This window comes from Hemicordylus capensis, chromosome 6, assembly GCF_027244095.1.
Source record: "Hemicordylus capensis ecotype Gifberg chromosome 6, rHemCap1.1.pri, whole genome shotgun sequence".
Taxonomy (NCBI): Eukaryota; Metazoa; Chordata; class Lepidosauria; order Squamata; family Cordylidae; genus Hemicordylus; species Hemicordylus capensis.
Window position 1 is genome coordinate 3,478,597 of NC_069662.1, and position 17,696 is coordinate 3,496,292.

General features: G+C 49.5%; 1 protein-coding gene across 9 annotated transcripts in view; it reads left to right on the forward strand.

Annotated features, from left to right (window-relative positions):
• Positions 1-17,696, forward strand: part of CHD3 (chromodomain helicase DNA binding protein 3) — an 84,054-nt gene that overhangs the window by 39,449 nt on the left and 26,909 nt on the right. For all 9 annotated transcript variants that reach the window (XM_053266055.1, XM_053266053.1, XM_053266054.1 and 6 more), the window contains 4 exons: positions 2,113-2,313; positions 9,055-9,192; positions 9,314-9,435; positions 16,543-16,716. In XM_053266055.1, the coding sequence (XP_053122030.1) occupies positions 2,113-2,313; positions 9,055-9,192; positions 9,314-9,435; positions 16,543-16,716 (635 nt within the window). The remainder of the gene's footprint in view (positions 1-2,112; positions 2,314-9,054; positions 9,193-9,313; positions 9,436-16,542; positions 16,717-17,696) is intronic.

Genomic DNA, 17,696 nt, shown 5'->3' on the forward strand with positions numbered 1-17,696 from the left:
TAGCCTGCCCAACTCCACCTTCCTTATGGCAGCCTAAAGAGCCCCTGTACCAGCCTCCCAGAAATGCCTCCCGCGCCCTTTCCTGTTATGTGTCCAGCCCCTGGTGAGGTGGAAGGCAAGAGCCTCCCCTAAGACAAGTCAGAGGGCTGGACTAGAGCCATGGACTGCGGTGGGAGGGGCATAGCCTTCCTTAGGGACATAGGCCGCTGCCTTCTACTGAGTCAGACCCTTGGTCCATCTAGATTAGTATTGTCTGCACTGACTGGCAGCCAGGGTTGCAAGCAGAAGCCTTTCCCAGCTCTGCCTGGAGTTGCTGCTGGGTCCTGAACCTGGGGCCTTCTGCATGCAAAGCAGGGGCTCCTCCACTGAGCCCCAGCCTCTATGAAGCTACTATCTACTGAGTCAGACCATGGGTCCATCTAGCTTAGTATTGTTTTCACTGACTGGCAGCAGCTCTCCAAGGTTTCAGGCAGGGGTCTTACCCAATCCTCCCTGGGGATGCTGCCAGGGATTAAATCTGGGACTTTCTGAATGCAAGCAGATATTCTGCTATTGAGCTACAGTCCCCTGTCCCCTAAAGGGAATGCTTTATGGCCTACAGTACTCCCATGTAGTCACCCATTCCAGTGCATACCCTGCTTTGCAAAGGGGACAATTCATGCTTGCTATCACAAGAGCGATTCTCCAGCCTTTGCTCTGCAGCCTGCTATAGAGACGATACAGGCAAGTTTCTTGTCATTCGTTATCTCAGTATTTGAAACCTCGGTCTTTTCTTTCCCCAAGCCCTGTGTCACATTTGTGAAAGAAGAGGTCTTTACGATATATTATTCAGTGTTTGGCCTCTCTGCTCCCTTCAGTCTGTGGCTGTTGGGTTTCTACCTATCAGGGGTTTTGCGGCTGAATTCCTCCTGGCTGACCCTTCCCGCCTGCACAGACTAAACCCAGAGAGGCCGTTGACCTTGCTCCTTGCTCTACACTTTGCTGATATGTCCTGGCTGACTCCCACCCTGACCTCCTTGCGGCAGCCTCCGAGCAGTCTCTCCCTCTGTCAGCACAGCCTGCTGATAGCTAGTGCTCCAGGCTCTTCCACGAGTCCCTTGCTGGAAGTGAGCAGCCGAGTGCTTCCAGCCAAGCTGCTGTCTGCTCCGACGGCTGACTCCACAGCTGGGGGCAGTGACTGGGCCTTGCTGTGTTACCTCAGGCCCTTTCTGCTGTAAATCAGTTTCTGGGACTCTGGTCATCCTCAGGCCTCCGTTGCAAAAGCAAAAGGCCTGGTTTGCACTGAGAGAACTTTGCACCCCATTCCAGGGAAGCTCCACATGCAATGCTTGCTGCAGGAAATGCGGAAGGGGTACAACTTTAACACCAGCAGACGTGCATCTGGGGAGCCTGACCGAGCCCGGTTTCCCAGATGTGTGTCCACTTGTGCAGGATATCCACACGATTTGTTTTTGCTGCAAGGAATGCCCCCCCCCCAATTCATAAGGCCTGTTCACACAGTCGTTTGCATCTAGGTTTAATGTGGGTTGCCCGCATTAGTGTGATTGTGTGAACCCATGCCAAGTTGGGAATCTCAGGCTATATACCCCTTTGGCCTGATTCCCACAATCACTTCAGTGCTGGTAATCCACATTTGACCTAGATGCAAACGACTGCATGGACGAGGCCCAAGTGTGTGGCGCTGTTCCTCCTGAGCTCCTGCCATGGATGGGAAGTGCCGCTGCAGTGACCATACCTCACCTACCACAGTGTTGGTGCTTCGTAGCTGTCTGGTAGCAGGAGTGCATCAGCCGCAGGCGAAGGGTCCTTCTGGGAACAGCTGTTGTTTCTGTATGAACAGCTGCTGTGGCTGGCTGCATGTCAGTGATCCCGGCAGAGCCACAGGAGAACCTTGTTCATTCTGGCAGCCAGCATTTTATGAATGGGTTTCTCTTTGCCTGGCTTAACCCCTGGGAGCCAGAAGCAACGCAGCATCTGAGAATTGCTGCGTCAGGCCAAGTCAGGGCTGGGAGCTGCCGTGGGCCTGCTGGGGCTTCCCAAAGGCAGGAGGGAAAAGTCTCTCCCAGTCTGTGCTTGTCACCCCCTCACACTCTTCATCTTCTCCCCACCCAGGGACACACCAAGGGACCCTTCCTGGTCAGCGCCCCACTCTCCACGATCATCAACTGGGAGCGGGAATTCCAGATGTGGGCACCCAACTTCTACGTGGTAACCTACACAGGAGACAAGGACAGCCGCTCCATCATCCGCGAGAACGAATTCTCCTTCGAGGACAATGCCATGAAAGGCGGGAAGAAGGCCTTCAAGATGAAGGCAAGAACAGCAGGTCTCTTGCCTCCAGAGCCTGCCACAGATCTGACCCCAATAGGCTCTCACTCCCCTTTGATCTTTGAGGGGAAAGGCAGCTTGTTAACCCCTTCAGATGGCTGTGATGCGGCCTCGCTTGCTTAAAATGCACAGGAGTTCTGTATGTTTTCATAGGAAGCTGCCTTCTGCTGATCCTGATCCCTGGTCTGTCTACCCTAACTGGCAGTGGCTCTCCAGGATTTCAGGCCAGGGTGTTTCCCAGCCATACCAAGAGATGCTGGGTGTTGAACCTTGGCCATTCTACATGCGAAGCAGATGCTTTGCCACTGAGCTACTGCCCTTCTCTTCTCTCCCATCAAGAAGGACAGGGTTCAGTGGTGCCATGTGAGAAAACATGCTTTTGCTTCATTTCCATAGAGGAGGAGAGGTCTTCTTTTCTGTGGGGGACACAGGCAGTCTGGGCAAGCTGTTCCGGACTAGGGCGGTGTCCTCCTCTTAGCTGCTCTCTCAGGATGCTTTCCTGAAGGCAGGGCTGTGCAGCCTTGGCCCTCCTGAAGACATTGGACTCCAGCTCCCATCATATCTGGTTCTTCGATGTGGTCTCTGTCTTCTACACAAATGGGCTATGTGCCTGCACAGAGACCTCATCAGAATCTAACAAGCTCAATTCTCCTGCTTTGGACGGGAACCCCGCCGCCAGCCGCTATATGCATCTACGCCACTCCTCATCCCCTCAGTCTTTCTTTGTCCATGCTTCAGTGAATATCGTGGAGTCTGCAGCTTGGCAACGAGTGGGATTCAGTGATCCCCTTGTTGTTTTTTCTTCCTGCTTCTTTGATTTCTTTCTTTTTCTTTATGCTCTGTGTAGTAGCGTTTTCTGTTCTTTGCGTTTTGTTTTTTGCAGGTTTCCCCCTACTTTGGAGTTCCAATCCCGGCCGGGACGGAGCGTGGCGGCCAGCCTGCCGTTGGTGTTTATGCCGAGTATGACAAACTTTTAAAAATGTATTTGCTGCGGATCTAAGATCCCTTCCCCCGATACTCATACCGAGTGTCTCTTGTGCTTGGGGCAATCCCACATTGCCGAGACCTGTCTTCATTGCCAGTGGTTCATGAAGCAGGCTTGCAAAAATAGGGCTTCTCGCCTGTTTGCAGCCCTGTGGGATCTGGCTCTCCAGTCAGTGATGATGGCTTCGTCGATGCAATCAGAGCTTGCGGAGACTGAAAACCTGGCCTCAGTACCAGTTTTGACGTCCTCTACCGCTCAACCATCAGCTACTTTGAGTGAGCCCGTGTGCTTGGAGGATCTTCCTCAGCACCCGGTGCCTATGGTACCTGAGTCCTCCCTGGATCCCTCGGGATCGGTACCAAAGTTGAAAAAGAAAAAGCTGAAGTTACATCGAGACTTGCCGGCGGGTCATCATCTCCCTTCTGTACCCAAGAAGAAGAAGAAGGTGGAGGAGGTTCCTGCATCGGAGGCTCCTGTGGCCAAGAAGACTAAAGTGGCCTTGGATCGTACTGTGCAAAAATCGTCCGTGTTGGCGTGGCCTAGATCGCCTGTGGTGATGGAATCGTTCGATGTGGCCCACGATAGAACTCAGTCGAGTAGAGAACTTTCGGTGGCGACGGAGGAATCAGGATATGCTTTGTTGGAGGAGGCTTATTTGCTGACCAGGCCTGCAGAACATGCTTCATTGGCTGCCTAGGAGACGATCACTCCCTTGGGCCCAACAAGAGCGTGTTCCCCTTAGGGACTGTGGTACCTGTTGGGAACCGGAAGAACGCTTCTCAACTTACAGACAAGACTGGGCCTGGGACCAGCACAACCAGTCTTATCAAGATTGATACTGGGCGTCAGAGTATCGCTCCCTCTTGAGCACAGTTGAACTGTCGTACGGTGAATGGCTCCGGGACTCTGAATCGTATGACCAATACCAAGTGGACTACTGATCTGACTATTCTGATTATGCCCGCTCCTGCTATGGGTCCTGTTACTCAGAGGATCCCACATATGGGAAACCCTTGACTATGAGGGGTTGGCGAGAACCCCGCTCACATTCGGAAGGGAGGCCGCTTTCCTGCTCACTGCAACGTTCCCTAAGGGACTGTGCAGAATGTCACGAACCACCCCCTTCAGTTCTAGTGATATCTCAGGCCACCTTGCCTTCCCAGATGCCGCCGACAGGACTTTCCGCTTCGGTACCAGACAATCAAGGTAGCAAGCCGGGCTCCCCTTTGGGTGTGATGCCCATGCCACAGGACTCTTTAGCTCCACTTGAACCAGAATATGAGAGTGATAATAGCTCACAAGACTCTGAGGTGGTCTCTCTGGGATAATCTCCGCTCGATGTCCAGTCGGATTCGAAGCTGGTCTCCCCGTCGGAGGACCTCAAACTGTACATGGCGTATGTGACGCAAATGACTTCAGCCCTGGGTGTGAACCTGGGGAACCAACAGAAAGGAGAGCTGGACCCGTTGTTCAGCCTTATCAATTCTGAGGCCAAGGTACCGACCACTTTGCCTCTGAACCCGGCATTGCTAAAAGCATTCGGGGTCACTGGAGGAAACTGAAAACACTTTCCCAGCCTAACAGGAGTCTTGAAAATTTCTATAACGTGCAGTTGGACAATGATACATCCTTTCTGAAGAACCACCCCACCCCGAATTCAGTCGTTGTGGCATCCCTGCAAAGGACAAGAGGCCACAGCCAGTCGGCACCCAGTGACAAAGAGGGCAGAAAGTTGGACTCTTTCGGGAGGCGACTTTACTCCGCCTCAGCCCTACATTTGTGGGTGGCCAATTATCAGGCTTATAACACCCGATATAATCATTTTTTTGTGGGAGAAGATGAGTTCCTTTCTGGCTCTCCTCCCACAGGACAAGAGGAATCCAGCCAAATGGTTTGCCCGCGAGGCCATCCAAGTGGCCAGACAAGAACTTTATTCAGCCTGACAAGTGGAATGTGCCGCTGAAGTGATGACAAGGTCAGTGACACTCAGATGAAATGCTTGGGCTAGGGTCGAGGACCTGCCCTTCGAAGGCTCTAGCCTCTTCTCTGAGTAGACCGATGATACACTCCAGAGGGTACAGAAGTTGAAGAGCACAGTGCGCTCCATGTCCTGTGCTTCCCCGACTAGCAAGACGCAGAGGACTGCTAAGTGGTTGCCTTATCAACCGTGGAAGGCCCCGTTCCAGCAATAGTCGCCTTCGGCATGGTCCTTTCGTGGCAACAGGTTCCAGCCAAGATACAAGTCGAGTCGCCAGCCCAGTAAGCCAGCCTTTCAAAAACAGCGCCCAAGTATCCCCCAGAAGAAACAACTTGGGGCCCCGGCCCCGTTCTCGGTAAACTGGGGAAAAATGACTACGGACCAGTGGGTCCTCACGGTTATATGCCTGGGCTATGCCCTAGAGTTTTGTGGGCCATGACCAGTGTCCGGGATTGTGGTGACTCCTTACACCCCGGAGTTGGATCAAGAGATTGCTGCTCTCCTGGAAAAGGACATGATTGAGAAAGTCGCCAACCCCAACTGCTCCGGGTTCTATTCCTGGTACTTTCTGGTGCCAAAACCAGATGGTGGTAAGCGCCCTATACTAGACCTCAGGGCTCTAAGCAAACATTTGGTCTACAAAAGGTTCCGAATGCTGTCGGTACCGACCGTTATGACCATTCTGGACAAAAACATGTGGATGGTCTCTCTGGACTTAAAGGATGTGAACTATCATGTTTCGATACGCCCTCAGCATCGACGCTTCCTGCAGTTTCAGATCGAGGGGGGGATCCCCTGTCAATTCAAGGCCTTGCCATTCAGCCTTGTATTCAGCCTTTCGTAAGGATCGAGGGTCTTTACGAAATGTCTGGCCCCGCTAGTGGTGTTCCTGCAGGAGCAGGGCTTGCAGGTGCTGCCATATTTAGACGATTGGCTCATCGTGGCAAGCACCAGGTGGGCGTTTCTGGATGCTCTCGAGATCGTGATAGATACTCTGCAGGAGCTGGGATTCCAGATAAACTTCAAAAAATCCCAGCTGGAACCCACCCGTCAAATTCAGTTAATTGGATTGATACTTTGGAAAAGGTCTTCTTTCCAATGAACTGCATAGTTACTCTTTGGAGATTTGCATCCGTTTTTCTAGCTGGTGGCACACAGACTATGCATTCCATACAGCGCCTGTTGGGCCACATGGCATTGAGTACTTACATTCTACCTCAAGTGCATCCTCGGATGCGCGTCATTCAGAGATGGTTCTTGGACGTGTTTGATCCGCTTTGGGATCCAGGCCATCTAGAGCACACACACCCTCCTTGGGTATGGGTGGCGGCGGAGTGGTGGATGGAGTTTCGGCACTTGAGTGTTGGTACTCCCTTTCAAGCCCCTCGAGCCCACTGGGTGGTCACAACAGATGCATCGGCGCTCGGTTGGAGAGCACACCTGGATGGGCTTCGTCTGAGTGGACACTGGTCCCCCGAGGAGAGGACTCGACACATCAATTATCTGGGGCTGCTGGCCATTTTCAATGCTTTCACAGGCTTCCTGCCTCTAATTGGGGGTCATTCAGTGTTAATACAAACAGATAATACGATGGCGAAAGCCTATGTCAATCAACAGGGCGGCACGTCCTTAAGGAGCCTACTGTTTCTGGCACTGCATCTATGGCATTGGTGCATGGCACATGTGGTGTCGCCTCGGGCAGTCCATATTAAGGGTACACTGAATGTCCAGGCAGACACTCTGAGCAGGTTGACAGTGGTCTCCCATAAGTGGGCATTGCATCAAGGTATTCTGAGGGACATATTTGTAAATTGGGGGGTCCCAACTCTGGACCTATTTGCTCTCCAGGACAACACACAGTGTGCTCGTTACTGCTCCAGGGGAGGCGAAGGTTCTCTGGACAGTGCCTTTGTCCTGTCTTGGATGGGCCCTCTTCTCTATGTGTTTCCCCCGTTTCCCCTCATTCCGAGGGTCCTGCGCAAACTGAGGGTGGATCAGGCCAGGGCAATTCTGATAGCCCCGTGGTGGCCCAGGAGGCCTTGGTTTCTGACCCTGATGCGCTTGGCAAGGGACTGACAACGTCTGCCTGTCCAGCCAGACCTGCTGTCTCAGGAACAGGGGTGGGTGCTCCACCCGGATGATTGATCCCTCCATTTGACTGCATGGCAGGTCCTGCCGACTTCCTGTTGAGACTTAAGGAAGTTTTGGTTGCTGCTCGAAAACAGTCCATGCGGAAGTCATATGATCACAAGTGGACCTGTTTCACTTCCTTTGCTTCCCTGCATGGGTTTGATGCCTTTAATCCATCTTTACAGGATATTTGTAATTATCTATTGACCCTTAAGGAATCTGGTTTAAAGCTTTCATCCCTTAAGGTGTATTTGGCTGCCATTGTGGCACATTCTCCCTCTGACTGCACTTCGTGGTTTAAAGATCCGGTGGTGAAGGATTTTCTAAAAGGTTTAACACATGTTCCCGGACGATCCAATTATGTCACTGGCTTTGGACCTGTCGGTAGTTCTGGCTGGTCTACTATGACCGCCGTTTGAACCTTTGGCTTCAATTGATCCCCATTTCTTGACCTGGAAGGTCGCCTTTTTGGTGGTCATTACCTCCGCCAGGAGGGTGAGTGAGTTAAGGGCCCTGAGGGCTGACCAACCGTACCTTCAGTTTCATGAGGACAAGGTTGTGCTCAGGATGGGTGTCAAGTTCTTGCCCAAAGTGGTGTCTATGTTTCACTGTCCGTCTCCACTCACTTTACCCATGTTTTTTCCAAATCCTTCATCAGATGCGGAAAGGAGGTTGCACTGTTTAGATGTTCAAAGGCCGTTGTCCTCCCACGTTCAGAGGTCTCCTGAGTGGAGGAAATCTCCTTCCTTGTTCGTTCTATACGATGGGCCCCATAAAGTTGATGAGCTCCAAGTCTCGGCCCAATCCATGTCTAAGTGGATAGTTTCCACAATTGAACTTTGTTATCAATTGGCTAATAAGCAGTTGCATGCAACTCTGTTCCGTCAATGGCAGCCTCTGTGGCTTTTGATCGGGTGGTCCCGTTGGACGCTATATGTCAGGCAGCTACTTGGGCTTCACCCCATTCATTTATCTGTCATTATGCGATTGATACCAGGGCTCGGAATGATGCTGTGTTTGGCAGGAGTGTCCTGCCTAACCCTAACCCTCTGTTTTTCCCTCCTCCTTGTGTGCTTGCTTGTTATGCGCCCATTTGTGTAGAAGACAGAGACCACATCGAAGAACTATAGGTTACTCACCTGTAACGTTGGTTCTTCTCGTGGTCATCTGTACTTCTACACGCCATCCCGTCCTTCCCGCAGGGTTCACTGAAGCTGGACTCTGTGACTGAGGGAATGAGGAGTGGCGCAGCCGCATATAGAGGCTGGGGGCGGGGTTCCCATCTGAAGCAGGAGAATTGAGCTTGTTAGATTCCGATGAGGTCTCTGCGCAGGCGCATAGCTTATTTGTGTAGAAGTACAGATGACCACTAGAAGAACCAACGTTACAGGTGAGTAACCTGTAGTTATTGTCCACTGCAGCCTGGGAATGGTGGGAATTGTCCAAAAACAGCTGGAGGGCCAAAGCTGTGCAGCCCAGCTGTATCCAGCAGCTTCTGGAAACCCAAGATTGAGAACGCCTGTCTTAAGGAGAAGAGCAATCCTGCTTGCGAGGAGGGTGGGGGAAGCACCTGTCCTGTACCAGAACGGGGATGATGTGCTCATGCCCTTGTCCTTCTGCCCTTTGCTCTCAGAGAGAAGCTCAGGTGAAGTTCCACGTCCTCCTCACCTCCTATGAGCTGGTCACCATCGACCAGGCTGCCTTGGCATCCATCCGGTGGGCCTGCCTTGTCGTGGACGAAGCCCACCGGCTCAAAAACAACCAGTCCAAGGTATGTGAAGAGTGGGCTTGCTCGGAGGGCATGGAGGCCAGGATCCTCTGCTCCAGGCGAGGCCGTGGGAAGAAGGGGGAAAGCCAGCCCCCTGCAATGCCTCTGCCATTCTTTGTTTCAGTTCTTCAGGGTGTTAAACGGTTACAAGATTGACCACAAGTTGCTGCTCACAGGGACTCCTTTGCAAAACAACCTGGAGGAGCTCTTCCACCTGCTGAATTTCCTCACGCCCGAGAGATTCAAGTAGGTCAACCCCAATGCTCTGCCTTCACCCACTTGCTGACAATCCTGCTGCTAGGGGTGCTGCTGTGTCTTATCATCTTGGCAGGCTTGCCCATTTGACCACAGATATTGCTTCCTAAGGCCCAAGGCCTACCTAGTCCATCATCCTGCTTCCCACAGTGGCCCACCAGATGCCTCTGGGAAGCCCACAGGCAAGCGGTGAGGGCATGTCCTCTATCCCCTGCAACTGGTATTCGGAGGCATCCTGCCTCTGAGCCTGGAGACAACCACTACCCATCCAGAGTAGTAGCCATTGATAGATTTGTCCTCCATGAATTTGTCCAAGCCCCTTTTGAAGACATCCAAGGTGGCATCCATCACCTCATCTGGTGGCAGAGCATTCCATTGATGATGATGATGATGATGATTGATTATTTATTTATAATATTCCTATACTGCCCAAAACTTGCGTCTCTGGCCGGTTTACAATTAAAATAATTTAAAATGTCAAATCAGGTAACGAAATCGTTTACAAGTTTGAAAACATTTAAAACCCAATATTAAAAATATTAAAACTATAAATGTAATTAAAAGCCTGAGTGAATAAATGTGTCTTCACATTCTTGGGGACCCAAGGTGGGGACCCAAGAGTGAGAGCCCCTGACGTAAGGCATCTGGAGAAGTCTCAGGGGAGTAGATATCTGAGGAGCGGATACTGCACCCATTGGCCTTTAGAAGATGCCGGAATAATGTGAGAAAACTAGGGCATGGCTGCTCCTCAGACAAAGCTCCTCTTCCTTGTCCTCCTTTCAAAGATTTTCTCCATAATCAGTTGATCTTCCTGGTGTCACAAGAGCTTGTGGTTAGCAGTTAATAGGAACATAAGAAGCTGCCGTATACCGAGTCAGACTCTTGGTCCATCTAGCTCAGGATTGTCTAGCCAGACTGGCAGTGGCTTCCCCAAGGCTGCAGGCAGGAGTCTCTCTCAGCCCTGTCTGGAGATGCTGCCAGGGAGGGAACATGGAACCTTCTGTAGGGAAGTGTGCAGGTGCTAGAGAATATACTAAAGGGAATGACAGGAAGTGCCCACTGAAAAGCCCTGGTTATTTCCAAATAGCCATGGTATGCATGGAGTGTCCAAGTGGCCATTTGGAAATTCCATGCATTTCTACGGCCCTTTGGAAGGAGAAACATAGGAAGCTGCCTTCTACCAAATCAGACCATTGGTCCATCTAGCTCAATAATATCTACACAGACTGGCAGTAGCTTCTCCAAGGCTGCAGGCAGGAGTCTCTCTCTCAGCCCTATCTGGGCATGCCAGGGAGGAAACTTTGAACCTTCTGCACACAAGCATGCAGGTGCCCCATCCCCTAAACAGAATATCTTACAGTGCTCGCACATGTAGTCTCCCATTCAAATGCAGACCATGGCTGACCCTGCTTAGCAAAGGGGACAATTCATGCTTGCTACCACAAGACTAGCTCTCCTCCCACCTCTAGCATGTATGCTATCTTAGAAAGACTGGGAAGGAAATCCTAACATCAGTGCTTTTCAGCATCTGACAGCATTTCTTCGAAAGGATGTCTCCCTCTGCTGGCCAGACCTGCACACTACTATCACTGTGCTTGCCTTTTGATCTTTCCGAAACTAGAAGCATCAAGTGGAATTTAGTCAAGTGGAGTTTATATTTGGCTCGTCGTAGGCCTTCAGAATTCAGATTTTTCTCTCCGATGGAGGAGGCTAACTAGTGACGGCTGACTCCTCTCATCTGCCAGTGGAAGCAGGACTTGAAGGTGCTTCAAACTTCCATTGAGGGTGAGAGAGGACGCTTCCTGCTTCTCAGATTTTGTCCTGCCTTTGCCGAGAAGCTCAGTTGTTCATGGTTGCCCAAATCACAGGCCTAAAAGTTTAGAACATGGTACTGAGAGAGAGGGCCCCCCACCAAGAGAATGTTTTTTGTTTTGTTTTGGGGTGTCTTACATTGGTACTAGCAAAGCATCCCATACACGCCTTTCTCTTACACCTCTGGTGATTTTCTCTCCATGGCAACCTGTAGTGAATTAAAGACTTTGTCTCAGGGCCAGCTCACGTGAGGGAAAGAAAATGCTGAGTCATCCCTTCCGAGCAGCCTGGCTAGGCTTCTCCTAAAACTATTCTGTGTTGTCGGTAGGTTCAAAATGCTGCCACCAAGCACCCTAAAGCTTGCAGAGAACCGGACCAGTGGATTGGATGCTGTAATCCAAGGTCCCTCTGTAATTGGGTATTGGGCAAATACAAGAAAAACCTACCACATGTAAGCTTACATGGGATGAGAAAACTGATAGCTGCTGATGGTTTGAAGAGGTGTTTGCATCAGAGAACTCCCCCTTTCAGCCCCCCTTTTTCCTGAGTCAAAAACCAACTCGCAGAGGCTTGTAAAAAGAAAATAACTTTTTTTAAAAAACAGTTTTATTCAATTACTACAGACTGCTTCCGTCTGAGGCTTTCTCAGCTTTTATATACAGTTAAAAATATTTAGTAAGTTACAAAAAATAAGTTGTCTTTATGTACACTTAAATGTTTACAGAGGCTTTTGCAAACTCTTTAACATGACAGTTTTTCAAGTCTATGCCCCAATGACTGATGCAGAAGAAGAGGAAGCTGATGAGCTTTATGCTCAAGTTCAGTCTGAAATTGACAGAATATGCAAGCAAGATGTGCTGGTGGTGGTTGGAGACTGGAATGCCAAAGTTGGAAATGGTAAGGAGGAAAACACAGTCAGACAGTATGGCCTAGGAAGCAGAAATGAAGCAGGAGAATGACTTATTAGTTTCTGCCAAGCCAATGATCTCTTCATAGCTAACACATTCTTCAAATAACCAAAGCAGAACCTATACACCTGGATATCTCCAGATGGAGTACACAGAAATCAAATTGATTACATTATTGGTGCAAGGAGGTGGAAGAGCTCAGTTATAACAGCAAAGACGTAGCCAGGGGCCGATTGTGGAACAGATCATGAACTGCTCCTGTGCAAGTTCCAAGTCAATCTAAAGCAGAAAAACAAAGCTATCCAGCTTCCACAATATGCTCTTGAGAATGTACCCACCATTTTCAAGGAGAACATTAGGAACTGCTTTGAAGTTCTGAACCTCATTGATAGGGAACCAGAGGAACTGTGGAATGGAATCAAAGAAGTTGTTAAGGATGAATATGAAAAGAGACTGCCAAAGACCAAGAAACAGAAGAAAGCAAAATGGATGTCAGAACAGACAGTGGAAATTGCCAAGAAGAGGAGAGAAGCCAAAGTCAAGAAAGATAAAAACCTCAGGAAGGAACTTAATAGGGAATTCCAGAAAGCTGTTCAAACAGACAAGGAGCCGTACTACAACGACATCTGTAAAGACCTTGAGAATGGAAATAGACATGGAAAAACAAGGAACATTTTCCAAAAGATCTCTGAACTCAGAAGGAGGTTCCAATCTTGAATTGGTATGTTAAGGGATGCCAAAAAACAGATAGTAACTGATTCAGAGAAGATCAAACAGAGATGGAAGGAGTATACAGAAAATCTGTACAGCAGGACTGTCAACATCCAAGATACTCTAGAAGATATTCCCTGCTTGTAAGAACCTCTAGTATGAGTCAATGAAGTTAGATCAGCACTCTGGTCATTACCAAGTCGGAAGGCTACAGGAATTGATGGAATAGCTACAGAAATATGGCAGGCAACAGAAGAAGAATAAGTCAAGGCTCTATCCAAACTATGCCAGCAAATTTGGAGAATGACGGAGCGGCCAACAGATTGGAAGAGGTCAGTCTACATACCCATACCAAAGAAAGGAAACTTAACAGATTGTGCAAACCATCGCACAATATCCTTAATTTCACATGCTAGCAAAATAATGCTCAGGATCATCCAATGCAGTTAGAGCCCTACGTGGAAAAGGAAATGCTGGATGTTCAAGCTGGTTTCAGAACAGGCCGAGGAACAAGAGACATCATTGCTGATGCACGCTGGATAATTGAGAAAGCCAAAGAATACCAGAAAGAAGTCAATATGTGCTTTATTGACTACAGAAAAGCCTTTGATTGCATCGACCAGGTCAAGTTGTGGAATATCCTTAGGAAAATGGGCGTCCCGGAACATCTCATTGTTCTCATGAGAACCCTATACACAGGGCAGGAAGCCACAGTCCAGATGGAACATGGTGAAACAGACTGGTTCCAGATCGGCGAAGGTGTAGGGCAAGTCTGTATACTTTTCCCTTATTTATTCAACTTATATACTAAACATATACTGAGAGAAGCTGGATTGGAAGAAGATGAGCGTAGTTTTAAAGTTGGAGGAAGAGATATCAATAACCTGCGCTACGCTGATGACAGCATTCTGATAGATGAGAATGTGGATGATCTGCAAGCTCTAACAATGAAAGTCAAGGATCACAGTGAAAAAATGGGACTATGACTAAATGTAAAGACTAAACTAATGACAACGGGTACAGCAACCAGCCTCAGAATTGATAATGAAGACATTGAAGTGGTGGATAACTTCTGCCTTTTAGGATCGACCATCAACATTAAAGAATCCGGCAGTCAAGAAATACACTGCAGACTAGCACTTGGTAGGGTTGCAATGAAAGCCTTGGAAAGGATATTTAGATGCCGTGACATCTCTACCTGCAAAGCTTAGAATCATTTGGAGAATGGTTTGTCCTGTGACACTCTATGGATGCAAAAGCTGGATCTTGAAGAAGCAAGATAGAAAAAGTATTGACGCTTTTGAACTTTGGTGTTGGAGAAGACTTTTGAGGATACCATGGACAGCCAGGAAAACAAACCAATGGATCCTAGAACAAATCAATCCAGAATTTTCACTTGAGGCACAAATGACCAGGCTTAAACCATCATACTTTGGACACATTATGCGAAAACCCAGCTCCTTTGAGAAGTCCATAATGCTGGGGAAAGTTGAAGGAAAGAGAAGAAGAGGACGACCACCACCAAGGTGGATGGACTTGATGACGACAGCAATGAATGCACCACTGCGAGACCTCGAAGGCCAAGTTGATAATCATGGAAAGGATCTCTCTGTGGTTGCTAAGAGTCGACACGGACTTGATAGCACTTAATCAATCAATCGGGTGTATTGAGCGTCGACTAGTGTTTCTCATTTCAATTATGTGGCAGGTAAACTATAATAAAACAGAATATGCAAAAGCACCCCTCGCAAAGAAATATAACTCCTAATGCAAACTCTTCCTAAACCACTTTCCCCTGCCCTAAACTTCCGAAGCCACTAGGCTTGGCTTCCTTTTTCCTTGGACTCACCAAACTCCAGTTGAGAATCAAGCCCCTGCAGTTCTGTCTTCCAAGAGCTGCAGTCATCCTCCTGTAGCCAATCTCCATGCCCTCCTATGCACCTCCCACCTAGTTTCTTTCTCTCACAAAGAACTCCCCTCTTCCTGGGAACAGCTCTCCCACCCACCTGATGTGCTGATTGGCTGAGCCCTGGAGCTCACTAGCCTGTCAGTCAGGATAGGGTTAACTTCTGGTTAACTCTTTAGGGGGAGGGGAGGCTGGTCACTGCACAACCCCGTCTCAAGTTTCTGCGCCATTCCTGGCCCCACACAGAAATTATCACCACAGAGTTATCCGGTTTAACAAATGTAAAGGTAAAGTTGTGCTGCCGAGTCAGTGTCAACTCCTAGCAACCACAAAGCCATATGGTTTTCTTTGTAGAATACTGGAGGGGATTACCATTGCCATCTCCCGTGCAGTATGAGATGATGCCTCTCAGCATCTTCCTGTATCGCTGCTACCCAATATAGGTGTTTCCCATAGTCTGGGAAACATACCAGCGGGGATTTGAATCAGCAACCTCTTGCTCCCTAGGCAAGTTATTTCCCTGCTGCGCCATTAGGTGGCTGTAAACAAACGTACAAGACGTAATTCAACCTAGTCGCAGAATTAGTGCCTCCAGGCTCACAGTTTTGGAAATTTCAATCATTGGAGCAGTTCTGCCAGAAATGGTTGTGAATGGCCTTCCTCGGAATCACAGGAGCACTTACTTACAACTCATTGAGGCCATTCACATGATCATTCATGGGGTAGGACAAGTGTCCTGCTCAGCTTCAGCTGCTGTGTGCACTCCTGATTTCCGATTACCGGTTTGCAAACAACTAGGTAGGGGGAATGGGCAGTGATCGTCTGTGAGTTGGGAGCTGGGGAGCACAGTGTTTTTTCATACTTTGTTAAAATTCTGAGTACAAGTACTGGGTAGGATGGCGCTGCCTGGCTCAGCTCCTCTCTCACAGACAGGCACTCCCCCGCTCCCCATGGTTTGCTAGCATACGGTTAAAAACTAGGAGCGGTTAAGCATACGGTTAAAAACTTCCAGAGCTGGATGCCCTCTTGGTGATCATGTGAACTGCCTTATTATATTTGTAAACATTTTAATTTGGGGTGGTTATTTGAACTCTTGATTTCTAGCCCTGCAAGTTGCTATAACCCAGGATTGCACAATCTCGGCCCCCACAGCTGTGGCTGCACTACCATGACCACCATTCCTAGCCAGAGTGGCCAATAGTGAGGAATGGTGAGAGTTGTGGGGGTGGGGTGGGGGTGCAGCTGTAAGACCCTACTGTAACTGAAGCGCCAGCTTGCAAAACCACTTTGCCTCTCTCCTGTAGGGTGTGTGGCTTCCTCTCTACTACAGCCCTTCATGGTTTTATGCTTTGTCTTGGCAGCTTTGTAGACCAGAAAACTTAGTGTAGTTCAACATGAGAAGCTTGAAATTCTGCTGCTGTTGACCTTCAGTTCCCAGACGGAAGAATCGCAGTATCATTTCGGCTGGGACGTTATGGCACACCTCGTTCAGACTTCATTCTCCAAGCCAGGAGCCCTGAAACTTGGGTCCCCAGATGTTGCAGGTCCCAATGGACTTTGCCTGTTGCAGCTGGGGATGATGGGAGTTGTAGTTCAGCAACATCTGGGGACCCAAGTTTGGGGACCCCTGCTCTAAGCCAAGATGGCTTCCTTACTACACCCACCCTGCGTAGGGGCGTGTTGTGTGCAGCATTTCGGTTGTCTGACATGTCGTCCCCCCTGGAGCAGAAAGATCACAACTGCCTTGTTTCTGTCCTACAGCAACCTGGAAGGCTTCCTAGAGGAGTTTGCTGACATCTCCAAGGAGGACCAAATCAAGAAGCTCCATGACCTGCTGGGTCCACACATGCTGCGCCGTCTCAAAGCCGACGTTTTCAAGAACATGCCTGCTAAGACAGAGCTCATTGTCCGGGTGGAGCTCAGCCCCATGCAGAAGTATGGATGGGACTGGCAAAGGGGCAGTGCTAGGGAGTGGAGGCGGGAGAGGCAGCATGGGTGGCACTTCCAGCCCTTACTGCCCCGGGGGGCGTGTGACCTGAACTTGTGGGTGTGTGGGTGGGGTGGGGGCAGTGGCATTTCTTGATTTCAAATATTTATATCCCACTTCTCCAGTGCAATACTGCTCAGAAGGATGTGGTTCTGGTTCGAAAACGAACCGGTTCATAGTCCAAAGAACTGCAGTTCGGCAGTTTGAGTGCGGCACCCAGGAGTGTGGAGAGTGATACCTTTAAAAGAGAATAAAGGAGGTCCTTATATGCATGACTGTTGCTCCATGCAGCTTCCTGCTGCGGTGGTGTTCAGAACACAGCTCACCGGCATGGTGCTGGCACACACATGGCCTCCGCACATGTGCTGAAGCCATTTGCATGGTCAGCAATGGCTTCCATGCATGATTGGAGGCCATGTGCATGCTGCCACTGCCACACACGGGATGTTGGGGGGAGTGCCGCCACCTCAGGAAGTTGCATGGAACGGTAGCCACGCAGGTAAGGATCTGCTATACACTCTTTTAAAGGTGCCGCTCACCGCCCCCTTGGCGCCACACTCGAACTGCCGAACTGGTTCACGGTTGGTTCGGACCACGAACTGGTTCGTTTTCATACCAGTGCATGAACCTTGGTTTGTGCACATCCCTACTTGGAGCAGCTCCCCAAAATGGTAAAGCTGCCAACATGATAAAACATAAAACATTCTGGTGTGGATTTCTGGGGAAGTAGGAGCTCTTGGATCAGGAAAACAGGAGATCTGGTGGATTCGAGTTTGAGGGAGGGAAGCAAAGACGTTGCAATATACTGAGTCAGCCATATCTAGTTCAGTATTGTCTACACAAACTGGCAGTGGCTTTTCCAAAGCTGCAGTCAGGAGTCTTTCTCAGCCCTATCTTGGAGATGCCAGGGAAGGAACTTTGAACCTTC